General features: G+C 43.0%; 1 protein-coding gene across 2 annotated transcripts in view; it reads right to left on the bottom strand.

The window, feature by feature from the left end:
• The window catches only part of LOC123752816 (putative uncharacterized protein DDB_G0282129), a 28342-nt gene extending 7312 nt beyond the window's left edge, over positions 1 to 21030 (bottom strand). The window contains exons 1-6 of one of the 2 annotated variants that reach the window (XM_045734846.2): positions 20912 to 21030; positions 17238 to 17829; positions 13405 to 14517; positions 5026 to 5153; positions 1744 to 4098; positions 21 to 257 (exon numbers count right to left, since the gene is read on the bottom strand). In XM_045734846.2, the coding sequence (XP_045590802.2) occupies positions 21 to 257; positions 1744 to 4098; positions 5026 to 5153; positions 13405 to 14517; positions 17238 to 17284 (3880 nt within the window). In that variant the 5' untranslated portion in view covers positions 17285 to 17829; positions 20912 to 21030. Of the gene's footprint in view, positions 1 to 20; positions 258 to 1743; positions 4099 to 5025; positions 5154 to 13404; positions 14518 to 17237; positions 17936 to 20911 lie in introns of those variants that run through there. The other variant, XM_045734847.2, reaches the window with a different exon arrangement.
• Positions 21031 to 27345: the final 6315 nt, after the last annotated feature.

Raw genomic sequence — 27345 nt, 5'->3', positions numbered from 1 at the left:
TACTAAAAGATTTGTCTTACCTTTGGCATCTTTAAGTTTTTGTTTCTCTGCTTCACGAACCTCTCGTGAAATATTGACCTTCAATCCAAGAGCACCAGACACTAATCTCCGAGCTAGGGATGCAGAGGTGGCAGGACGGGGCTTGTATGGCAAAAGGGCCTCGGTGATGCGCATGGCTTTGGCCTTCGATGATTTTGTAGCCAGAGCTAGTGAACGAGTCTTCAAAAAAGGGTGGTCAACATCAAGAGCCTCAGCAGCTGAAAAAAAAATTACATTAATTATCTGGTCAGGTAAGAGTGTAAACAATAAAGGCCCATGCACGAATATGAAGAAACCAGCAGGTATGTATTCATACAACAGGTTGTGACAATCTTAAGGGGCCTGGTGCATGTGAAGACTTCAAAATATGAAATATAGTGAAAAATTTTAAACAAATCTCCCGTTATTTGGCATCAGCGTTGTGAAAATTTCATCCCAATATGTTTATATGTATTTTTTCTTGACTTCATTTCAGCACATATTGACCTACCACATGCCCAGCAGTCTTAATTAAAATCTTACAAGATATGTCATAAATTATAAGTATTACATTCATTGTCGAGAACTTTAAATGCAATTTTTATCTGTGAACAAAATTTTCAACTTTGAGACAATTAAAACCTCAGTTTCTGACCGATTCTCACCATTTTTACATATTATGTGTAAAGTTCTTAGTTCTAAGGTTTCCTCTGAATCGTTTAGTCATAAAGCCATAACATTTGTAGTTATAAATATTTTGCATATAAATTTGGCACATATTTGGGTGGCCACATTCAAAAAATGAGAATGAACATTATATGCCATTCTGAGACCACAATAAATAAAATAACAATTGGTGACATTATAAGATATTTACATTAATTTGAAGTTATTTTATTTATTTTTTATTTTTTTTCCTTTCTATGGTATGATGTTGATCCAATTATCATGAAGATTATGCCACCCAAAAAAAAAAAAAATTGAGTGTGTTTGAGGAAGTTTGGTGCACATGCACCGGGCCTCCTTAAGAGAATTAGAACAAAGCTTATAATGATGAGAGATCTCAACTATGGGGAGAAGAACTGGCCAGGAACAAAACCCATGATAAACCCAAAACAGGTAGAATGATTGCACAGAGAAATCACATTAACGTGATGTATAGTGAGTGCCCAGTGTACAGGACCAAATCCACATCATGGCTTCTATTGATTTGCTCAGTTTGAGGTTTGTGAAAGCCACATTGAAACTATTGAACATAACATGTCAAGAGAAGACACAAGTTACCTTTGGCATCCCCGCGAGATGAGATAGGCATCTCCTTGATGGAGATGATAGGCTACATCTCATGTCCATCAAGGAGAAGATACACACACACAAACAATAAATAATGAAATTCCACTAGGAGCCAGCAACCACTGTTAAAATGAAAACCACAGCAAAGTGAGATGATCAGAGACCAGCATACAGACAAAAGGAGTACAAGAAAATATGGGAATTCCTGGAGAGAGTGCAGTATGATGCAAAACTTGGGTGACATGAATATGCAAGGCATGGTGAACTCAATATCTTAAGATAGATTCACTCCAACTCTAACAGACAAGTAAGTACACCAGCTCATGGTAAGACAGTGTCATGAAGCTAAACAGATCATAAGAGATACAGATAAGATTAGGACTGAGGATATATTCGTATGATTAATATGTTAAACAAGTTGAGGGTACTCACCAACAAGGCCAGTTGGAAATATTCCCAGTGCATGGGTGTCATCCACCCATTTTATGTCAAAGCCAGTATTTTGAAATGTGTTGAAAACCATCATCAAATCTTGAGTTTTGAAAGAGACAGGAAAATCATATATCTCTATGACGTGTGCATACTCTTCCTCATTTATTAGAGGCTCTTTGGGCTCAAAGGTATAATAATCATTTGCTGGTTTCTCTAACTTCACATCTCCAATAGTATCAGTAAGCTGACGCTTGATATCAGGATCAAGGCATTCCCCAGCATCATCGTATAGGTTGTCCCACGAATCTTCTTCTTCATCAGCCCAGTTGAAGGAAAATTTCTTGAGGTTCTTCTTTTCTTCCTTTTCTTCAGTCCCTAGTTCTTTAATCTCAATGTGAGTTTCTTTGGCATCATTGTCAGAGGTCATTTCCTCAGTTGAATCTTCGGTCGACTCTGTAGCCGTTTCTTCAGTTTTAGCCTCATAGAAGACTTCCCCTTCAGAAATTATTCCACTAGTCTGAAGATCAGAGACTTCATACTCAGAGGTATTTTGTTGATTGTTTAAGATGCTAGAATTTGGAACATTTTCCATACTTTTTTCCTTGTAATCTGATGATTCCACAGATTGACCTAAGTCAACAGAATTGGTGAAGGAATCTTCAATTTTCAAATTTTCTTCAATTTCATTTTTCAATCGAGTTCTTTTATTGCTTATAGGTGAATTCTGGATGGTATGTGGAGAAAGTTCATCAGTATTCTTGTGGTTATTTTTTCCATGGGTATCATCACTGCCTTGATGTAACTTATTAGGTATTTCTTGATCCATTTCATGACAGACATTTTTACTTATTTCACTGGATGAACTATGATCTATCGGATCAGATATACTACAACTACTATAACTATTTTCTAAAATTTTTAAATCGACAGAACATGGACGAGCCCCACTACCAGGAGTTTTGTGATGCTTAACTGGTAAGGTATGGCATCTCTTATTTTCCTCAATAACTTTTTTTGTTGGACTTTTTGTACTTTCACCAAAATCCAATGCAACATTTGGTAATGAGCCAAGTCTTCCAGTGGGTGGTTTGCCGGGTGAATTTCTAGTATGATAATATATAACAGATCCTTTGGCAGGACTTCCTGGATTTGAACCTCCTCTCCAGTTGTGACTAGGACTCTGCTGAGGCGTTCGTTCACGGCTTGAATTGCGGCTATGAGTACGACTATTATTAATACTACTGTAACGGTCGTAGTTGTCATAACCTCGGTCATACCGTTCAGGAGTTGTGTTGTAGTTACTGTTGTAAAAAACTCGCTCACAACTACCAAACCCTTTATCCCCTTGGCCATTATTAAACTGATCCCTATTGTTTGAGGTATGACATACAGAACCTTTTGTGCCTAAATTTTTGTCTGCATCATTATTATGGTCAACACTAGGTTCTCTACTATGGGAATGTCTCCTACGATGTCTTCTGCTCCTTCTTGACCGTTGACTAGACTCAACTGGATGAACTACATTTTCCTTACTATGCACACTGTGAATTTCTCGGGTTGGGGTAGGACTCTTCTGCGCACTACCCACATTATTGCTAAGCAATTTACTATTCTTTGGTGAAGGAGAATTATTAACAGAATCATTTTCCCAATGGGAATGCTCATTATGTCTTGTTTCAGAATCTTGATTTAGACAGCGTTCAATTAACTGGAGTGTTTGAGAATTAAACCGTCCTCCACCTTTGTTTCTACCATAACCTGGAGTCAATTCTCTACTTAAATCTCCCTTAGAAACTGGAGGCTTTCCTCTCACTTTTTCTGTTTCACCGTCATATACTGAAAACTGACTACCTTGACAGCTTCCCTGTTTGTTATATCTATTTTGTCCACTGAATTCTGAAACAACAGAACATACTGATAATGCAGGAGATGGAGGTCTTGGGATATGTTCATAGTCATGCATGGGTGTGGGCGTTTCACGCGCAGAACCTGTGTCTGTAGGGCCATGACGCCTTCCTCGGGGTATATACAATACCTGATCCGGTCGTCTACCTCTTCCTTTATTCAAATAATCTCCCCCAGTAGTCACATTGCTGCTTTCACTGTCAGTTCTTTGTCTGCTAGACGGTATTTGGTATGGATGATGATTGGCTTGTTGTTGATAATGGTTTTCCTGTGGGTATTGATTTCTGTGAGGATCCTGATAAGTATTAAATTGTTGATGTGGAAAGTGTTGCTGTCTGTGTTGATATGACTGTTGATGGTAGAAATACTGTTGTTGCTGCTGAAAGGAAGTGTTATCTTCTCTTGTGCTACGTGCAGGTGGTGGTCTGTAGATCTGTGCAGCTGCTTTACCTGCAATAAAAATATATATTTATTCTTTATTTGCTCTTTAATTAAGTTGCAAGATTTGTGAGTAAATAAGTACAACCTACCCAACATGAACCTTAGTCCTGGCGTTGTTGCTTCCCTTTCACAGTACATATCTTCCTGGTACATGAATAATATAGATTATATTCAACTTAGAAATAGTAGACCCAGTTCTAGCTGGGTCAGAACGTCTTCATATGGGTGTAATTACACTCATTCCATTTGTACCTTTCATTGTAATTGATGACGTTTATATAAATATATGAAGACGTTCTTCCTTCATGTTTTGTAAAAATTGTATAAGATTCTTATGGCCAATACCAAAAAAATGGTTGGTTGTCTGTATGTCCAGAAGTGATAATAATATCTTCATCATAAATTATATAAAGCCTGCTTTTGACTGTCTTGTCAATCAAGAGCTTATTTTTTTTTTAATTTTCTAAGAGCACAAGAGCCAGTAATTTTGTCTCTCCTACCCTGTTCAGAAAGTGCAAGTGAGTATACTGAGCAGTACTCAGGATGGGACAGCACCAGTGATTTAATTAGTATTAGCATTGCTGTGGGGTCTCTGAATTTTAATGTTCTCATAATCCATTCTGTCATTTTCCCTAACTGCCACTATATTTGCTTGGTTATGTTCACTAAATGTCAGGTTGTCAGGCATCATAAACCAACGAAGGGTCCACCACCAGAGGGGCCCCTCTAGAAGCCAACCGACTCATTCTATTAAGTCAATGATCATTCTAACAGATTACAGCGTTCATTCTTAAAGAAGGAAGCACTACTGTTTTCTAACTTTGACAGATGAAGGGCACCATGAGCCGTATAGGCACTGTATTACTTGTACAAATTTACACAAGACACGGACAAACATGAATCAAAGTCAGTAAAACTAAAATTGTAGAAACTGACCACGACGACGATTACTATCGGCATACTGCTCTGGAGGCATGGTTACTGGCATGTTCTCTGGAGCACTGCTGCTTGATGACCAACACTGATCTTCTTCGCCAATTTCTTTTTTAGATTCGGGAGACAATCTGGAAAAAAAGTACAGTAATATATGTACCATCGTTTTCTGTGAAGGACACATTACATACATTACACCTAACACAATAAACTTGACAGTTGAGAATACTGGAAGAACAGTAAGAATAAATTTACCTAATTTACCCTGCACACCTAAAAGTGTGCAGCAACCACACTAAGATAATGTGGCAACTATAAGTACTTAAATTATTCTCAAAATATTCCACATTCCAAGAAGTTCTATTACAAGGAATTAAAAGTTCCCATCTCACACAATATCCACAAACCTGTAACAAATTCCCAAGAATTTCATACTTACAGGAATCTCACATACCACTAATAGCAGTTACATTACCCTACAAGAAATCCTTGAACTTCCCGTCAACCACAGTAAGGAACTAAACTAGGTTCAACACAGTACTCAAATGTATGTACTGAAAGGTGGCCAGACATGCAGCATATTCAGTCAAAATCGACCAGTGGTTCAGTGACAAATGCTTTGGATATACTGTACTGCAGACCATCTCCAATGCCAATAGCATTCGCTCAATGCCATTGAGCGCACTCACCGTAATGCTCAACTAGTCACTACGCTGTCACATCGTGCTTCTTCAAACAACTGTTAAGATATATATTTACTATGCTGTGTTTTCTACTACCAAAACTAATGTAACAATAAAACATTACAATGTTTTCTTTCTCAATAAAATTACTGGTGCAGATGAGTTATGATAACCTAGCTGAAAATATATTATTACAATTCTTGATATGGTCCAGGAAGGACCGAAACAGTGTTTCTTAATTTTCTGATGTGTGATTCACAACTGCAAGAAAAATGACAAGTTAGATAAAAGAGAACCTTTCAAACAAGAGATGCTATACCAATGATGATACTTCAAGATGCTAGTTCTCTCTATAGTGGAATACTGTTGCACAATAACAGCCCCAATGAAAGAAATTGCTGAGCCGGAAAGCATGCAGACATCCTTTACTGCTCAAACCCACTCAATAAAACATCTAAATTATTTGAACCAATTAAAAATGCTTAAATCTATATTCCCTAGAGTGCAGGCAGGAGACATACAAAATCATTTACACACAGAAAATATTAGAGAGGTTGGTTCCTAATCTGCACATAGAAATAACATGAGACCAGAAGGCATGGCAGGATATGCAGAATACCCCCATTGAAAAACAGGTGGAATAGGTACTCTGAGAAAGAACTCCATGAACATCAGAGGCCTGAGACTATTCAACATGCTTCTACTACACATAAGGAACATAACTGGCTGACCCCTCACAGGGGAAAAGGGATGGGGGTGCAACCGTTCACAGCTTACCGAGTATGTACTAAGGTCAAGCCTCGTGGCCGCTGTACACAGAGACTGGTCTGTGTTGCCTCACTATTGCACTAAATTATACATTCCAACTTTTCCAGGTGGAAATTTCCTACAGTTTCAAACCTTTATATCAGTTGTGTTACCGTTCACTATTCACTGTATCCCTATGCAGGCGATGAGTCACAATAACGTGGCTAAAGTATGTTGACCAGACCACACACTAGAAGGTGAAGGGACGACGACGTTTCGGTCCGTCCTGGACCATTCACAAGTCGATTGTGATGAGGAAGTAGACACAGGCAATAAATAGGCAAGAGAGCTGAGCAGCAAAGTAAGGTGTAGTAGTAATAATAAGAACTGCAGAGGCAGTAAGAACGAGGCAGCTCCCATTATAACCACCAAATGAGGAGATGAGGTACTTTCAGTAGGAGCTCCATCGGCGTGGCACAACACCTACTCTGATTGATGATTGATGAAGACTAAGCCACTCAAGAGGTGGCACGGGTATTAATAACCCGTAACACCTACTCCACAAAAGACTTCCTCATGAAAGCCACCTCACCGAACTCCAATGACAGCACGGCCATGTCAACTTGTAGCCAGGATCAACCATCGGCTCAGTAAAGAAAAAATGGAAGACTTAAAGGCCTTCATTAACTCACCAGCTCCAACTCTATAATTGGTACAGCCAACCCTGCGAGACAGATAAGAACATAAGAACAAAGGTAACTGCAGAAGGCCTATTGGCCCATACGAGGCAGCTCCTATCTATAACCACCCAATCCCACTCATATACATGTCCAACCCGCGCTTGAAACAATCGAGGGACCCCACCTCCACCACGTTACGCGGTATTTGGTTCCACAAATCAACAACCCTGTTACCGAACCAGTATTTACCCAAGACTTTCCTAAATCTAAACTTATCCAATTTATACCCATTGTTTCGTGTTTTGTCTTGAGTTGATATTTTTAATACCCTATTAATATCCCCTTTGTTATGTCCATTCATCCACTTGTAAACTTCTATCATGTCACCCCTAACTCTTCGCCTTTCCAGTGAATGCAATTTAAGCTTTATTAATCTTGAAAGACAAAGCTTTGTAACATTAGAACGTAAGGATCTTATTATGTTTTCACATGCATTATTCAAATGAATAATACCAACCTTTTGAAGCGAGAGGCTTATATTAAGAACATAAGAACAAAGATAACTGCAGAAGGCATATTGGCCCATACGAGGCATCTCCTATTTATAACCACCCAATCTCATTCATATATATGTCTAACCTACGCTTGAAACAATCAAAGAATTCTACTTCTATTACGTTACGTGGTAATTGGATTTATTAATCGCAGCGTTAGTAACAAGACACCTGGTGTGGTTCGCAAGCTATATCTTGCTCTAGTTAGGCCCCATTTAGATTATGCAGTTCAGTTTTGGTCGCCATATTATAGAATGGATATAAATTCACTTGAACGTGTCCAGCGTAGGATGACTAAGTTAATTCCCCAAATTAGAAATCTTTCATATGAAGAAAGATTAACAAAGCTTAAGTTGCATTCACTGGAAAGGCGAAGAGTTAGGGGCGACATGATAGAGGTTTACAAGTGGGTGAATGGACATAACAAGGGGGATATTAATAGGGTATTAAAAGTATCAACACAGGACAGAACACGAAACAATGGGTATAAATTGGATAAGTTTAGATTTAGGAAAGACTTGGGTAAATACTGGTTCAGTAACAGGGTTGTAGATTTGTGGAACCAATTGCCGCGTAACGTGGTGGAGGTGGGGTCCCTCGATTGTTTCAAGCGCGGGTTGGACAAGTATATGAGTGGGATTGGGTGGTTATAGAATAGGAGCTGCCTCGTATGGGCCAATAGGCCTTCTGCAGTTACCTTTGTTCTTATGTTCTTATGTTCTTAATTGGTTCCACAAACCAACAACCCTGTTACCGAACCAGTTTTTACCTAGGTCTTTCCTAAATAGTAAAGATCCTTTATAGGGGTGACATGCATTCACTGGAAAGGCGAAAAGTTAGGGGTGACATGATAGAGGTTTACAAGTGGATGAATGGAAACAACAAAGGAGATATTAATAGGGTATTAAAAGTGTCAACACAAGACAGAACACGAAACAATGGGTATAAATTGGATAAGTTTAGATTTAGGAAAGACTTGGGTAAATACTGGTTCAGTAACAGGGTTGTTGATGTGTGGAACCAATTGCCGCGTAACGTGGTGGAGGTGGGGTCCCTCGATTGTTTCAAGCGTGGGTTGGACATGTATATGAGTGAGATTGGGTGGTTATAAATAGGAGCTGCCTCGTATGGGCCAATAGGCCTTCTGCAGTTGCCTTTGTTCTTTTTTCTTATGACTATTACTCACTGGATTCTATTAGGTAATTGTAGATCCATCTTCCTTTTGAACACATTTTGTGTAAATGTATTCATGGTCACATTTATCGAAGGCTTTTGCGAAATCTGTATATATTACGTCAGCGATATTTTTGTCTTACATGGCATCTAAGGCCACGTCATAGTGGTCCATAAATTGTGATAGGAAAGAGCGCCCTGTTCTGAAACCGTGTTGTCCAGGGTTATGTAGAAGCTGTGATAACATGTATTTTGTGATCCTCTTATCACTCGGCAAACTTTCGCTTGTTTTGATACTTTATATGTTTGTAAATACGAAAGATGTTATCGTATTTGTGAAAGTGCTAGATGTTTACGTGGTGTTAATATCTGTGGTTCCGATAGGGCGCCACAGTGTGTGTCCTGTCTAGCATCTGACCAAATTGATGATAGTTATAGCTAGGAGCTGCCTCGTATGGGCCAATAGACCTTCTGCAGTTACCTTGTTCTTATAGGAGGTTCGACATTTTTTGTCATTCTTTTCCTATCCAACTAAAAAATCTCCCTGCTATCTATGAGCATTGTTGTATTCATAATGGTATTCTTTCGATTTTATTCGTTTGGTTCCTTTGATATGAAATGCTGGACAGTCTGTTAAAACATTCCTTCTTGTTTAGTGATTGTTAACACAGTTTTGGGTGGCATAGTGGTAAGACACTCGCTCCACGCGTCGCCAGCAGTTTGGCCCCGGTTTGTATCTTGGCCGGGGAGGATTGACTAGGCACCCATGCTTAACTGTACGCTTCTATTAACACAGCAATGATTGTGTACCTGGTTGTTAAACGATTGGCGAGTCTTAATCCTGATAAACTAATGGACAAAGCTTACCATGAGCTAAGGGAAGGGAAAAGCTTTGAGCCTGCTAACAGGAGTCAGAAGTCTGTTCCCGTACCCACCTGTGTAAACAAAAACAAATCTAAATTTTGCTGGACAAAGCCCGACCTACAAAAACTATCAGCTTACAGTACACCAAAGTCAACCTCAGCATATCTCGATTAATTGTATTTTGCACTACCAAAACAAGTTATTTTGCGTAGGTGCGTCAGAGAAAGATTCCGGTGGCCAGAGTGGCGTTTGTACTGGGCGTATGGTGGGCCGTGCATACCAACCAGGGCAGCCACAGCGGCAGTGGTTGTGTGTGACACGCTGGCATGGGTCCAAATGGGGATGAACCAAGCTGCCAACTTGGCTACCAAACGTGTGCTCGGTGCCGCTGCTCTCGCACACAATGGTCACTGCCTCCTCTTCTGGCACCACACTCAACCTTTCCTTACACCCCAACACTCGCACGCTTACCATTTTCCCGCAAATATTTAACACCAGAGAGAACATAGAGCCATGAGAGAGTGTATCATAGGAGTAGATGTTGTAGAGAACCTTGTCACACATCCTCTGCACCTGAGCCCTGCAACGTGACACACGTGTCACAGCCACTTCAACAACAACGGCATTCCCTGCTCCTATTACTCATACCTTGCGATCATAACTAGTAATCTTACTTAACTCGTACAGAAATAATACAAACAAAACAGAACCGGTGGCTCGTATTTTGAATGCACTTTGGTTATCTCAAGAGTGGCGATGGTTGCTTCTAGAGGCAGCCCACCGAGCCAATGTGGGACTGTTGTTTTAGATTCAGCTAAGCAGAACGAAAAGTTCCAAGTAGCAGGGGCTATGGTGAGCCCGTAGCACAGGACCTGGCACAGTCCTGTAACACAGGACCACAGTCCTGTAACACAGGACCACAGTCCTGTAACACAGGACCACAGTCCTGTAACACAGGACCACAGTCCTGTAACACAGGACCACAGTCCTGTAACACAGGACCACAGTCCTGTAACACAGGACCACAGTCCTGTAACACAGGACCACAGTCCTGTAACACAGGACCACAGTCCTGTAACACAGGACCACAGTCCTGTAACACAGGACCACAGTCCTGTAACACAGGACCACAGTCCTGTAACACAGGACCACAGAGAAGCTGTAACGTCAATGTGGGGCGTCACCAAGTTTGTGAGACAAAGCTGAGACGCGGAGCACGAGTCCCAGCCCAGTCATCGAGTACTCGGTGACACCACCACTTCCCGCTGCTGCTTAAAACAGAACATAAGATTCAAGTTAACTACAGAACGCCTATTGGACCATACGAGGCCGTAGCTATTTATATCCACCCCAGACTCTTTCCTTTATATCGCGCAATTTGGTCCACAAATTATGGTCCACAAATGTTATGAAAAACATAAATTAATAATTGAGTCGCAACATGGTTTTATAAATGGCCGTTCATGTTTAACAAATTTGTTATCTTTTTATTCTAGCATTGTTGAGGCAGTTGATAGTGGTAAGGATTGCGATGTTGTATACCTTGACTTTAGCAAAGCTTTTGATACAGTGCCACATGAAAGACTGATTAAAAAGATAGAGTCTCATGGTATTGGGGGTGCTATATTAAGCTGGATTAGGGCATGGCTATACCAAAGGAAACAGAGAGTTAGTATAAATGGAATCAAGTCAGAGTGGGAAAATGTTGTAAGTGGAGTGCCTCAAGGCTCTGTCCTGGGACCTCTGTTGTTTATAATATATATAAATGATTTAGATTCAGGTTTGAGTAGCAACATTTGCAAATTTGCCGATGATACGAAAATCGGTAGGGAAATTAATTCGGAGGAGGACTCACTATCACTTCAAGTTGATCTAGATAGGGTTTTGAAATGGTCAAAGGATTGGCAGATGCAGTTTAATGCTGATAAATGTAAAGTTCTGAGGTTAGGTAATGATGATAGAGTTACAAGATACGAGCTAGATGGTGTTGTGATTGCGAAGTCGGATTGCGAAAGGGATCTGGGAGTTATGATTAGTAAGAATTTAAAACAAAAGGATCAATGCATAAATGTTCGTAATAAGGCAAATCGGACACTTGGATTTATTAATCGCAGCGTTAGTAACAAGACACCTGGTGTGGTTCTCAAGCTATATCTTGCTCTAGTTAGGCCCCATTTAGATTATGCAGTTCAGTTTTGGTCGCCATATTATAGAATGGATATAAATTCACTTGAACGTGTCCAGCGTAGGATGACTAAGTTAATTCCCCAAATTAGAAATCTTTCATATGAAGAAAGATTAACAAAGCTTAAGTTGCATTCACTGGAAAGGCGAAGAGTTAGGGGCGACATGATAGAGGTTTACAAGTGGATGAATGGACATAACCGGGGGGATATTAATAGGGTATTAAAAGTATCAACACAGGACAGAACACGAAACAATGGGTATAAATTGGATAAGTTTAGATTTAGGAAAGACTTGGGTAAATACTGGTTCAGTAACAGGGTTGTTGATTTGTGGAACCAATTGCCGCGTAACATTGTGGAGGTGGGGTCCCTCGATTGTTTCAAGCACGGGTTGGACAAGTATATGAGTGGGATTGGGTGGTTATAGAATAGGAGCTGCCTCGTATGGGCCAATAGGCCTTCTGCAGTTACCTTTGTTCTTATGTTCTTATGTTCTTAAATCGAATCTGTGAGCAGGGGTCGGAAGGGAGAACCCCAGTGAGCAGGGTTCCAGAGAGATTACAGAGGGCACAAAAGATCTTTATCAGACTCTAACGGAGATTATTACATTAACAATTTAATCTATCTTCACACCTTATATTATAATGTTAGCTAGCTACAGAGAATGTTTCATTTCAATAGCATTGGAAACGGCAAATTTCAATATTTACAGTTAATCATTATACATTAATGATAGGTCTTGTCGTTAATATATAATTGTTTGAGCTATGGAGATATTGCAGGGGTCAGAGGGTAGCTGCCGTTTGTTATTATTAGTCTTGACAATACACTACTTGCTTCTTAATCTCATATGTCGTGTATCTACTGGAAGCGAAATATGGATCACTGTGCCTACTGACCTTTAACCCGACGCCAGTGGGAGCCATCTAGACCGACCTCAATCACTCAATATAACACGCTCCACTTTCACCCCGAAATGTTTTAACATTCGCTTCTGTCTCCAGCTCTCATGCTATTTATATCAAGAGTTATTTTTAACTTGTATTAACACAGTCCTTATTCCTCTTGAACCTTTTCCTGCACATTGAAATAATTACTTATAGGATAAGACGTATGATTAATGAACTTCTTTCAACGTTCAAGAGGGAACTTGATTGCCGGGAATTACCTGTATATCCTGTGGATTACTCAGGGCATATGATTCACCGGGCTGTGATTCCTGCATACATGCAGCGGTGTTTAACAGACTAGTTGACCAAACCAACAAGCAGAATGCTTGGTCAGGGTTACCGCCTACTATCCACTGGTCCAACTACGTTTATCGAGACAATAAAATACATCTCAAAGGGATAGAGTAGTTTAGGGTATTTCTACCTTCGTTATACACTGGCAGACACTGTGGAGGAACGCGCCTATATGTGAAGGTGTGGCATTAAAAGTACCTTACTTTCAGTGCCTTACTTACTTTGTACCTTACTTAAAAGGACAGACTTACCTGGGGTGGTGGTGGTGCTGGTGACGACGACTCTTGCTACAGGAGTCTCCGTCGTCCTTCCCGTTGTCGTTATCACCGTACGACTTGAGCTTCTTCCGTCTCCCTCCCTCACTCACAGTACTTTTGACACTCTCACTGTACTCATCATTTCCGTTTACCTTCACTACTGTGTCCTCACCATCAAACACACGGTGTTCACTCTCCGTACCACTTGGGCTTTGTAACGTTTTAATTTTTGCATCTGGGTTTTTTCCCTCTATTTCACACTCATTGGTTTTATCACTAGTTGCTTGTGGTAAGTTTTTACTTTGGTCCACTCTGTCTTTCTGACGTTTGTTTCTCCTGTTCCTCCTCCTCTTGCTTTGTGTTTCTTCTGTGTTGTCCTTCACATGTTGGGTATTGTCGGGGCGTGCGGCCCCTGCTGCTCCACCGCCTCGTGACAAAGACTGACTACTGCTGCGGCTGCGGTTATTCCTGGGTCGTCCCGCCTGCCGCCGCTCTCTGCCGTCTTCCCCTCGCTGCTCCCGCCCTGCCTGCGTCCGGGCTGCGGCTTCCCCTCCGCCTGCTGCTCTCTGCCCCGATTCTTGACTCTGCTGCCGCCTCAACTCTGGCTTCTTCTCTCTTACCTGCTTCTCTGGTTCACTCTCATCTTTATGTGGTTTGGATCCTTGTTGTCTTTCTTCATTTGTGTCTTGTCTTTCCTGTGGTAATTTCTCTTCTTTTGTGGCGATTTTCTCTACCGTTTTTGTCGCCTTATTTTCTTGACTAGTCTGTCGTTGAGGTAGCTTGCCCAGATGTTGTTGTTGTTGTTGTTGTTGTTGTTGTTGTTGTTGTTGTTGCTGCTGCTGCTGCTGTTGCTGCTGCTGTTGCTGCTGCTGTTGCTGCTGCTGCTGCTGTTGCTGCTGCTGGTGTTGCTGCTGCTGGGGCGACGTACTGGCAGTCTTACACTTAGGTCTGGGAGAGGAGGGTCGCCGGGGGTTCCTGAAGGTGACTGCTGTGCGCCGCTGATCGTCCTGACCAACGCTGACGGTGGCCAGGTCGGGGAAGTGCTCCTCCACAGTCTTGTGTATCAGGAACCGCCGGCGGGGGTTCACCGCCGGGAACAACAGCGCTCTGCAACAACACACAAATGTTTCATTTTAACTTACATCTCTTACTACATGTTTGATATCAAATGATATATACTTGAATATGGATATACATAAAGATACATACACTACAGCAGAATACGCAGAGTTAAATTCCTAAACTTGTATATTTTTGCATTTGCTGTAAAACACTTTTCTATACAATGAGTGAGACGTGTGTGTGTGTGTGTGTGTGTGTGTACCCTTTCCCAGCCAGCACTCCTTAGGAGACGCAGCGTGTTCCCAGATGCTGTGCCACGCTGTCTTCCCAGAGCACATTAATGTCTTGGCACCGGGGTCTCGCCCTCCCCCCTTTATTTCACTTGGCATTATCACTGGTCTATATGGTGCCACACCCGCCAAACTACCAGTCTCGCTTTTAGCTTGTGGCCAACTGTGTGGTGCTGGGGAAGTGGTGGGGGGATGTTAGGTCTTGGGGGGGGGGGAGGTGCTGTGTTTGGGGGGTGATGCTGTGTTTGGGGGGGAGGTGCTGTATTCACCTAGTTGTGCTTGCGGGGGTTGAGCTCTGCTCTTTCGGCTCGCCTCTCAACTGTTTCTAACTACTACTATTTTTTTCACATCACACGCGCACACTCCAGGAAGCAGCCCGTGACAGCTGACCAACTCCCAGGTACCTATTTACTGCTAGGTAACAGAGGCATAGGGTGAAAGAAATTCTGCCCAATGTTTCTCGTCGGCGCTCGGGTCCAGCAACTGTGACAGGCAGGAGCGTCCTGTTCTGAAACCATGTTGTCCGGGGTTATGGAGATGCTGTGATTCCATATATTTTGTGATCTTATTTCTTAGCACTCTCAAAAGACTTATGTGTGATGTTAGTGCTATCGGTCTGTAATTTTTTGCCTCTGCCTTATTTCCTCCTTTATGGAGTGGTGCTATCTCTGCTTTTCTAGTATGCCATGGATAATGCCAGTATGTAGGCTCTGTCTCCAAAGAATGTGAAGGGTTGCGATAGTGTTTTTTTTACAGTTCTTGATGAATATAGTTCCAAGAATCAGGGCCTGATGCAGAGTGCATAGGCATATTGTCTATGGCTTCTTGAAAATCCAATGGGAATAGGATGCCATCTGATATATGATTTGATATTGGTATCACATCTATGAAAAATTCATTTGGATTATCAATCTTCAGAGTGTTTAGTGGCTCGCTGAAGGAATCAATGAGTCATATTGATTCCTCAGTATTTCGCTCAATTCTTTGTTGTCATCTGTGAAAGTTCCATCTCCCTTTCGCAGGGGCCCGATACTAGATGTAGTTTTTGATCTTGATTTGCATTGGAGAAAAACTAGAGAAAAAACATAGGAGGCTAACTCCATTCATAACTTTAAAAGCAGGTAAAGAAATAGAGAAATAGGCCAGGAGTCAATACATTAGACAACCAACGGCTAGAAAAGCTGGGTCCAAGAGCTACAGCTCAATCCTACAGGCACAAATACGTGAGTACACACACGTAATAGAATTCTACGATCAGGTGACAAAGATTAAGCAAGAAAGAGAAGGATGGGCTGACTGCATTTTCTTGGACTGTCGGAAAGCCTTTGACACAGTACCCCATAAGAGGCTGGTGCATAAGCTGGAGAAACAGACAGGAGTAACTGGTAGGGTGCTCCCGTGGTGCTCCTAAGCAATAGGAAGCACAGAGTTACAGTGAGGGGTGAGACCTCAGATTGGCGTGAAGTTACCAGTGGGGTCCCATAGGGCTCAATACTCGGACCTATCCTGTTTCTGATATACGTAAATGATCTCCCAGAGGGTATTGACTCATTCCTCTCAATGTTTGCTGACGATGCCAAAATTATGAGAAGGGTTAAGACAGAGGAGGACTGCTTGAGGCTTCAAGAAGACCTGGATAAACTGAAGGAATGGTCCAACAAATGGTTGTTAGAGTTTAACCCAAGCAAATGTAATGTAATGAAGATAGGTGTAGGGAGCAAGAGACAAGATACAAGGTATTATTTGGGAGATGAAATTCTTCAAGAATCAGAGAGAAAAATAGACCTGGGGGTTGATATCACGCCAGACCTGTCCCCTGAAGCCCATATCAAGAGGATAACATCAGTGGCATATGCCAGGTTGGCCAACATAAGAACGGCCTTTAGAAACTTGTGTAAGGAATCAATCGGACCTTTGTATATCACATATGACAAACCAATCCTGGAGTATGCAGCTCCAGCATGGAGTCCATATCTAGTCAAGCATAAGATTAAACTGGAAAAGGATCAAAGGTTTGCCACCAACTAGTACCTGAACTGAGGGGCATGAGCTACGAGGAAAGACTACGAGAATTAAAAGTCACGTCGCTGGAAGACAGAAGAGTTAGGGGGGACATGATCATCACATATAAGATTATCAAAGGAATTGATAGGGGTAGATAAAAATAGACTATTTAACACAAGGGGCACTAGGGGACACAGGTGAAAGTTGAGTGCCCAAATGAGCCATAGAGACATTAGAAAGAATTTAGTTAGTGTCAGAATATTTGGCAAATGGAATGCAATAGGAAGTGATGTGGTAGAGGCAGACTCTATACACAGTTTCAAGTGTAGATGTGATAGAGCCCAATAGTGTCAGGAACATGTACATCAGTTGATTGACGGTTGAGAGGCGGGACCAAGGAGCCGAAGTTCAACCCCGCTAGCACAACTAGGCGAGTACACACAAGCACACAAAGAAGGTCCTCTTACTTACGAGGGAGAGACATCGTTAAGATGATGGTAGAGGTACTGATGGAACATGTTGGGTGAGTGTGTGTTCTCCGTCTACCACAGCTGCCACCACCCAGCTGCTAGGCTCACAGCTGCCACCACCCAGCCAGAGGAGCATGGTGTACGAACATGGCAGCCGACACACTTATTCTTCACAGTTTAACATTGGCTCCGCTACGCGAGGCGGACTTCCATTTTTCTTGGTGTATTAAGGTGGGGAAACACGGTCCACGAGGGATGGTGGCCCTGGTGGTGGAGTCACCGCTGGTGAAGTTGAGTGATACTTTTCAAGACAATAGTGCTCCCTAGGGTGCAGTACTGTTGTATACCAACAACCCCCATACAGAGCTGGAGACATTCACTACACATAGGGGCATAACTGGTCAACCCCTCGCCACTAGTGTTCAAGAGAGAATTTGATAAACACCTCCAACGTCAGGCTGCAAGCAGCCGCACCCAACAGCCTGGTTGACCAGTCGGGGACCGGGCCGCGGAGACGCTGATCCTCGGGACCACCACAAGGTAAGGTAGCCCACATACTGATGTCACTGCTGATCAAATGTTATTTTCTAAACCTATTATATATTACAATTAAACATTTAATTCCGTATTATTTTATGAATGATTGTCTATATATAATATACTCATTGGTAAACTAATTAACCGCACCGCTGGGAGACGGCGTCCCCCCCTCACCCCCCTTGGAGAGGGGTCGCGCGCCCCCCTCGCCACCAAAATAAAGGTACACTCAGACAACCCCCCTTCCCTCAATAAAAGTGTTGGATGATATTTCCAGTCCATTTGGAAGTGTGCTGTCATACTTTCTCTGTCTGGCTCTTGCACGACACCACGTTCACAGCCTCGGCCCTACTTCTGCTTGTCCACACATTCCCCGCCCATCACTCTCCTGCGGGACGAACCACCACCAACCCAGGAGCTGCTCGAGGTGTTTTGACGTAGACTCAAGGAAACTTGAGTGATAGGCCTAAGAAGGTGGAAGTTCAGTTGTTATTACTATCATATGAACCTGCTCATCATAGCTCGCTCGCCTCACACCTTGCTAACGTTATGGTGGGCATACAAGGAATGTAGCTCATACTCTTGCACACACCTGTTTACACACACCCAACACACCACTTTACACACACCCAACACGACAGTTAATTCACTCGCTACTGCCTTAACTCCCTAATTGGCTTACCATATTAAGTTCACTGGCGAGTCTTCTAAATCCTCCCCCCCCTCCCCCCCCGGGCCAAGGTTACTGCCACAGTTATCATCCTCGCTAATGCTCTCACAGTGATAAGATCACCACCTGGAATTACCTTGGCTTAGGTCACTGCGACGCTCCGTGTATCAGTGAAACCCGTCCTCTTAAAAATATTGTCGCTTTTCCCTGGTATGCGGGCGCTATGGCCAAAAATGGACGTAATTTGAAATGAAATCGGCTCACGAAAGTGATGTGCTGGCCCGTTTGAGTCCTCCGGCTTACTCGGTAAGGTTAGGAGAGGAAACTTTCAATTAACGTTTTTCATGACGTTTTGAAACCTTAGGAGAACTTCCTGTCTTCCTAACCTACCAGAGGACCCTTAACTTACTGTTTGGGAAAAAAATTCCAAATTTTATTTTAAAATCTTTCTATTACATTCAGACGTAACTTGTAAAAGGACAGGTTGACATGTGAAGCGTGCACCCCTACACACCGCTGGCTACCACCACTAGCAGTATGGTACACCTTCACTATCATCACCAGCAGTATTGTAACTAGTCACCAGTGAACAAAATTGAACAAGAACAAGGGAGTAAGGTTACTGTGGCAGAATCAACTATATTATATATGTTAGGGCAGTATTATTAAGAGCCGATACACACTAGTGAGGAGCAGCTCCACGTCTGGCTGTGTCAGCCAGACACGCCCCCACCCAGACATCCTAACGGACCCTTACGAACCTGTCCTAACACTATGATTGATTGATAAAGATTAACCCACCCAAGAGGTGGCACGGGCATGAATAGCCCGTAAGTGGTTCAATTTTTTTCAGTAATTCTCTTCAGTATTCTGAGGTTGCATTTAATCATCAAGCTGTTATCGCGGGGGAGGATAATGCTTCACAGTCTTTATGAGGGTGTCCAGCTGCTGGACACCTTTGTTGACCAGGAGAGTGGCTGTGTCCTAACACGGGTTTGCAGTGTATTAATTACACGCAGAAGACACGCCCCCCCCCGCAGCGCGGGGGGGGGGGGGTGTACTCACCTACTTGTGCTTGCGGGGGTTGAGCTCTGGCTCTTTGGTCCCGCCTCTCAACTGTCAATCAACTGGTGTACAGGCTCCTGAGCCTACTGGGCTCTATCATATCTACATTTGAAACTGCGTATGGAGTCAGCCTCCACCACATCACTGCCTAAAGCATTCCATCCGTTAACTACTCTGACACTGAAAAAGTTCTTTCTAACGTCTCTGTGGCTCATGTGGGTACTCAGTTTCCACCTGTGTCCCCTTGTTCGCGTACCACCCGTGTATACATTGTGTGTGTTTAAGTTATTCACAATTATGTAAGTAGCTTCACTAGTTACTTTCTTAGCTAATTGAACTATGGGGGTTCAGGCATTGTGCGCCTCTGTAACCCTCTCCACCAGCGCCCACGGGATGGGTATGAGGTGCATAATAAATAACACTAAATATAGTGCAGTAATAGAGCTGAGTTGTGAGCGCACGTCTGGTCAATGTTACCCACGTGCCAGGAGCTGTGGCGAGCAACATGTCACTTGGTTGTGTAGCTTACCAAGTGTCTGATTATATATATATATATATATATATATATATATATATATATATATATATATATATATATATATATATATATATATATATATATATACATATATATATATATATAATGTGTGTGTATATTATATATATATATATTATATATATATATTATATATATATTATATATACATACACACACCTTTGTTGGTAGATTTTCAGGTAGGATATTTTGCGCTAGCTTTAGGCCCAATAAATAGATAATGAGAGTGGTTCATCTCAAGGTAGCGTGTTGAGGAGCAGCGAGGCGAGGGTGTGGCGTAGTATGCTGTCTCCTTCCTCACACTAACACATTAAATGTGAGCGTGTGAGAGAGGCGCACATCACCTCCCTCGCCCGAACATGAGCGAGACGCATTAGATCAGAGGGATGCGTCGTTAACACAACTAATCACTTTCCTTCACAGTTCCAACACCGACAGGTTTTTTTTCACGGGCTAATAACGGTACGACCCGGACCAGTCTACGGGCTCACCATAGCCCGTGCTACTTGGAACTTTTTGTTCCAGGTAGCGAATCTTAAACAACAACAACTCGGACCACACGCGTACAGTACTGGAACATGATATAACCGTATCCCCCACTGACACAGGAAATGTAGATGTTTATCTCTCAGAATGTTTGGTAATATGTTTATTGTTTGTGATGTGTTTACATGTATGTATTAACTCGCTGTACTGAACGGGGTGAGAATAGCTTGAGCTACCTCATCCCTTTGGGTGTATTTTATCTCAATAAACTTATTTCAATTCAATTCAACCACTGACACTCGAGGTAAGCGTTCAGTACGTGTACGGGTCGCCAGCTGTCACTTATAACAACACTTATCACCTTCACAACCACTCTTGACCTTTATCTTCACAATTCAGTGTATATTACTGCACAACGTATCACTCCTGGTGGGAGAGACCCAGACAAAAGGAGGTGGCCAACGACTGTGACACGCTAAGCACCTCTCACTTAGTTACCAAACCGGCACCTTGCTTGCCTTGAAACGACGCCAGGTGCCGCTTCCCAAAGTGTCGTACCGCCACGTTTCCATACACCGGGCGCGCGCGCGCACACGTGTTTATGTAGGACAGACCTAAATCTCTGTATTTATGTTTGTAGGCTAGATTGGCATTTTAAAAACACTACAATCACCTTCTATGGTTGATTGTTTAATAAATCACTGAACTCTGATGTTTAACAGATCTCTAATTCTGTCCATGGAGGACAGAAGAAAATGTATATATTCTGGTCAGCACTGTAAATGTGTGGTCACATCTGTGGTAGGAAATAATATGCTCACGGTATGCACCGTGAATGGACCTCTGATGTTCACAGTACTCTGTTGACCAGACCACACACTAGAAGATGAAGGGACGACGACGTTTCGGTCCGTCCTGGACCATTCTCAAGTCGATTGTGACCATTCTCAAGTCGATACATACTTTAGCCACGTTATTGTGACTCATCGCCTTCACAGTACTCTCTGATTGTACCTATGGCACATTGTACTCTTCACTGGCTTTATTCTGCATTTCCTGACATAGTTCGCTCCAGTATGTTATTTTACTGCGCAAATTTGGCACCTGGCCTTCCAGTATCTTGTGATATCATTCTCGTCTGATTTATAGAAAAGTATATGTTGAGAGGTTTGAGGCGGTCCCAATAACACGCAATCTGGACGAAGCAATAAGTAATTATCTACAGAAAGCATCAAGCCAGGAAGGCCATGAAATTAATGAACAAATCCACAAGGGCCGTGACGAGGATTCGAACCTGCGTCCGGGAGCATCCCAGACACTGCCTTAATCGACTGAGCTACAACAGGGTAAAAAGAGCTGAAACCGAAGTTCTACTGAACTTACTGGTGGATTTGTTCATTTGATGCATCACGTTAGTGTGATTTATGTGTGTAATGAAAATAATAATATAATAAATAAATGTTTATTCGGGTAAAAGTACATACATTTAAGATAAGTTACAAACAGAATGTTGGATTTCTAGATAGAGCTAGTACATGCTATGCCTCAAGCCACTTATACGTACAACGTTTCGGGCAACGAATGGTATGTACTACACATACATACCTGAATTTTATACGGGTATGTAGCGGACGAAGCACAGTAACGCAAGAAAGCAGCAGTATTATGAGCATAAGTGGCAGTTTAAGACATGATAATTTAGCCTCCACAAACGTAACTGGAGAGGCGGGGACAAGACTATGACGAGAGGAGCGTGAGCAGCATACAACAGCAGCCTTGAGAAGGTTTCCTTGTAGGAAACAGGACACCAGAGTTCCCGTCACTCTGGCCCCGTCCCTGCCCCCACCACACACCCGTCACCCTGGCCCCGTCCCTGCCACCACCACACACCCGTCACCCTGGCCCCGTCCCTGCCCCCACCACACACCCGTCACCCTGGCCCCGTCCCTGCCACCACCACACACCCGTCACCCTGGCCCCGTCCCTGCCCCCACCACACAAGCAACACAAAATGGTTGCAACAAATGGCTAGTCGTTTAACTCAAGTAAATGTAATGCCAGAATCATATAAACTGACTTGGGCGTGGATCACCCAATTGTTTTGTCCATTACAAGTCTATTACATCCATCGGTCGACCCCACAGACGTATTAGACGGTCGACCCATACAGACCCCATCGACCCTACTGTTAGAACGAAGTCAGTTGTGAGTCGCGTGTAAACCGTTTTTCATTCATAAACAGGGAGGGGGGGTTTGGCGGGTGTGTGGTATCACCTATGGGTCTTTGTTTGGAAGACGGGCTGCCTAGTGCCCAGGGGCCAGATTCACGAAGTAGTTACGCAAGAACTTACGAACCTGTCCATCTTTTCTCAATCTTTGGCGGCTTTGTTTACAATTATTAAACAGTTAATGAGATCCGAAGCACCAGGAGACTGTTCATAACAATAACAACTGTTGTTTGGCAAGTTTTCATGCTTGTAAACTGTTTAATAAATGTAACCAAAGCAGTCAAAGATTGAGGAAAGACGTACACGTTCGCAAGTACTTGCGCATCTGCTTCATGAATCTGACCCCTGGTAAATGAAGTAGTATTACTGAAGGGAGCCGGTCGGCCGAGCGGACAGCACGCTGGACTTGTGATCCTGTGGTCCTGGGTTCGATCCCAGGCGCCGGCGAGAAACAATGGGCAGAGTTTCTTTCACCCTATGCCCCTGTTACCTAGCAGTAAAATAGATACCTGGGTGTTAGTCAGCTGTCACGGGCTGCTTCCTGGGGGTGGAGGCCTTGTCGAGGACCGGGCCGCGGGGACACTAAAAAAGCCCCGAAATCACCTCAAGAAGGTAGTGAGTGTAGGTGAGAAAATATGTGGTGCCATAGGAACAAAGTTAACTACTGGTGTCACTAAACAACTGTACCCACCACTTCATTACTACCAAGAAGCTGGCCTGCTGGAACACAAGGCAACAGTTCACTAGTGTTGCGGCCAGTGTGGTAACTGGCCTCAGTAACACCTTCACTTCCCACTCACAAAAAGTGTTGCAGACTAACAGAGAAAGGAACCCGACGCTGACTCGGCTAAGTCCTGTATTGCATCAACAACAAGTTCCATTAAATAAAAGTTTTATTCAGTGTGAAAAAAATGTTTTTTCGGAGGTATGAGCAAGATCCGGAAGGGGTTTTTTAAATACATTTATTAATTATTGTTTTAACATTACATGCTACATAATGTTGAAGCAAATAGTTGTCCAAATGATTTACATAATGATTGAAATTAACATTACTATGGTATGTCGTAGGAGACATAAATCGTATGGTGAAACATAACGTTGAATAACCGGAGGGTAAATGTAAGTATGTAATTATCAAAAGAAGGCACCAAACCGGGAAGGCTATGTAGGGTAAATGTAAATGAGAACCAACTTCGTGAATGAGTTTAGGCTTGAAGAATAAAATAGGAATTGTCGATTAGTTGTTCACAAGGAGGCGCAGTGTAGTAGTAAGGTATAGGAGACTAACGGCAGGGCGCAGGCCCAGCTAAGGAAGTGTAGTAAGTGAAGACAAAAAAAAAAAAGAGATTGACCAGACCACACACTAGAAGGTGAAGGGACGACGACGTTTCGGTCCGTAACCTAACCAATATATTCTTTCCTCCAAGGAGTGCCGGACCAACCAGGCTGTGGTGGGTATGTGGGGCCTGCGGGCCGCTCCAAGCAACAGCCTAGTGGACCAAACTCTCACAAGTCAAGCCTGGCCTCGGGCCGGGCTTGGGGAGTACAAGAACTCCCAGAACCCCATCAACCAGGTATCAACCAGGGTTCTGAGAGTAGTTCTACTCCCCAAGCCCGGCCCGGGACCAGGCTTGACTTGTGAGTTTGGCCCAACAGCTGTTGCCTGTGGTGATAGACATGTCCTCATACTGCCTTTTCACGATTTCACTAATTTCTTTGTCACGTGTATCTATTTATATGCGAAATATAATGTCATGCGAAATCTATTTATATTATGTCAGCGTTTTGCTTGTCTTGTGGGACCATGTCAGAGTGGTCTACTAATTAAGAGGGGATAAGAGTGGCCTTTTATATTGTCCAGGGTTATGTGGACATTGTGATTCCACGTGTTTTATGATCTTAGTTCTTACCACTCATTCAAAGAATGTTATAACATGTGATTTTAGAGATGTTATAACATGTGATTTTAGAGATATTGATCAATTGTTTTGCGTTTGCTTGACTACCTCCTTTGTGAAGTGGCGGGATCTGTTTTAAAGTGGCTGTTTTAAATACGTTAGAGAGCCTAGGTGCACCAGCATATAGGCTCCATCTCAATAAGATGTTTAGGGCCTGTGATAGTAGTTTTTTTTTGCAATTTTTACAAATATGGAATTCCAGGTGTCCAGGGCTGGTGCCGAGTGCATGGGCATGCTGTCTCTGGCTACTTCAAAGTCTAGTTGGACCTATAGTGACGTCAGGTATATGGGTCTATGTTGGTGTCACTTCCATAAAGAATTCGTTTGGATCACTGATCTTCAATGTGTTCAGGGGCTCACTGAAAATAGAAACCCACTAAAACCTCAGTATTTTACTAATTTCTTTAAGTTTTAAAGATGTAGTTTTCGTTCTTGATTTTACATAGGAGAAATAGTATTTTGGATTTCTCTGTAGTTATAATAATGACGGAACAACGTTACAAACCCGTTATTATGATGACTAAGAGCGCCACGGACAAGGCAACCAACCTCCCGTGCTGCCATAACCTCACTTTCAGCGCCAGTCACCCTTGTAGCGGTATTATGTAACTACCTTCACCTCCCTCGCTACCTGGGGGGCGGGGGATAGCCCTCGCTACCTGCTGGGGGGCGGGGGATCATGTCCCCCCACTCCCCAGGTCGTGTCACCTGGAGAAACAAGGTGCGATACAGTCAACAGGAAAAAAAAAAGAGGTGATCTCACCATGGCTTCTGAAGGAGGCACAGCAAAGGCACTTTGACACACGTTAATTAACTTTTTCACTCGGCGGTAAACGTGGATCCAATACTCGACATGTGACAAGAGGCAATCATTTATAAAACAGTGTCAATGATAAGTGTTCTGAGTAGAGTGATGGAGAAAGTAATCAGGTTGGGATTATGGAGCACCCGGAGAGGATAAAACGTTTTTAACAGAAAGAAGAATTAATTTAGAGGATGAAGGTCATCTCTAATAAACTTGATTGATTTCTATGACAAGACTGACATAGAAAATAAAGGTTTAGTAGACGTAATTTTCCTCAAGTGTCAACAAGCATTTGACACTGTTCCTCGTGAAAGACTGGTATACATCAAAGACTTAGCTGCTACTCCAGCACCTAAGACACTGAACTGAGTAAAGGAGTACCTGAAAGACAGAAAACAAAAGGTCACAGCCAGAACAGGCGTCGAGCAGGAGCAGTAATAAGACAAGCCCCCCCCCCTTCCCGCAAGGTTTGGTGATTGATTGAAGATTAAGCCACCCAAAAGGTGGCACGGGCATGAATAGCCCGTAAGTGGTGGCCCTTTTGAGCCATTACCAGTATCAAGAGCTGATACTGAAGATGACGGGAGATGTCTCCCGAAGGTTTGGTCTTGGGACCACTACTGTTTCTGATGTATGTCAACGACCACTGACATGAGCTCACACATGTCAATGTATTTTTTTTTCCAAACGCCACACAGATTGGGAGAGAGACCCGGGTACAGCCGGGTACCTCTCCTAGTCTATCTACACGAGAGAATGTATATTTGTTTCTCTGTCTAAAGTTGGAAGCCAGGGGCCAGATTTACGAAAGAACTTACGCAAGCCCCTCCCCCCCCCCCCAATAATATGTAGGGAGGGAAGGAGTGGGATTTGGGTAGAGGAGATTGGATATGGGGGAGGGGGAGAGTTGAGTGGAGAAAGGGGGAGAGACCCGGGCGCAACAGGACACCTCTCCTAGTAACATATATTCAGTTTCCTGGCGTGTCACCCATGGAAATTCCCAGTGGAGCGAGTCTCTTCCACACACACTGAGCTGCGCGGAACAATCATTAACCTTACGAAACTGGAAGCAGCGGCGGCGACACGGAACGCTGCTGACGTAACTCTGGGGGGTGGCGGCACCCCCCCCCCCAAGGTCTCACTTGCCACTCCCACCCATTCACACAAATAGGCACCTGGGTCACCTGGAGAGGATCTCTGGAATTCTTCTACCTGAGCCCTGCCTGAGGCCAGACTCGACTTGTGATAACTTGGTCCAACAGGCTGTTGCTTGGAGCGGCCCGCAGGCTCACATATCCACTACAGCCCGGTTGGTCCGGTACTTTTTGCAAGAACTTGTCTAAGTGCCTCGTGAATACTGTATACTTAAACACTGTATAAACATCAGAGGTCCACGGTTGTTCAACATCCTCCCAGCAGGCATAAGAAATATTGCCGGAACAACCGTGGACATCTTCAACAGAAAGCTAGATAGTTTTCTTCAAGACGTTTTCTTCAAAAAATGCTCCCTTAACGTTAGGTCGTCAGACATGTGTTGTTATTCTATTGTGCAAATTTGGGACCTGGCCTTCCAGTATCTTCCGTGTATATATTATTTGATACCTTTCTCGTCTCCTTTCCAGGGAGTTCATCTTGAGAGCTTTGAGACGGTCGCAATAATTTAGATGTTTTATCGTGTTAGTGAATATAACACGATAACGTTAGTGAACATAGCATGTGTGCCGTATATATTCTCTGTATTCCCTCTAATTAAAAGATCTCTCCCGCTCTGAAAGGGTAAGTGAGTACTAAGCAATACTCAAGA

This window comes from Procambarus clarkii, chromosome 17 (genome assembly GCF_040958095.1).
Source record: "Procambarus clarkii isolate CNS0578487 chromosome 17, FALCON_Pclarkii_2.0, whole genome shotgun sequence".
In the NCBI taxonomy this organism is placed as follows: Eukaryota; Metazoa; Arthropoda; class Malacostraca; order Decapoda; family Cambaridae; genus Procambarus; species Procambarus clarkii.
The sequence above is the reverse complement of the archived record's forward strand: the minus strand, read 5'-3'. Positions and strand labels throughout refer to the sequence as shown.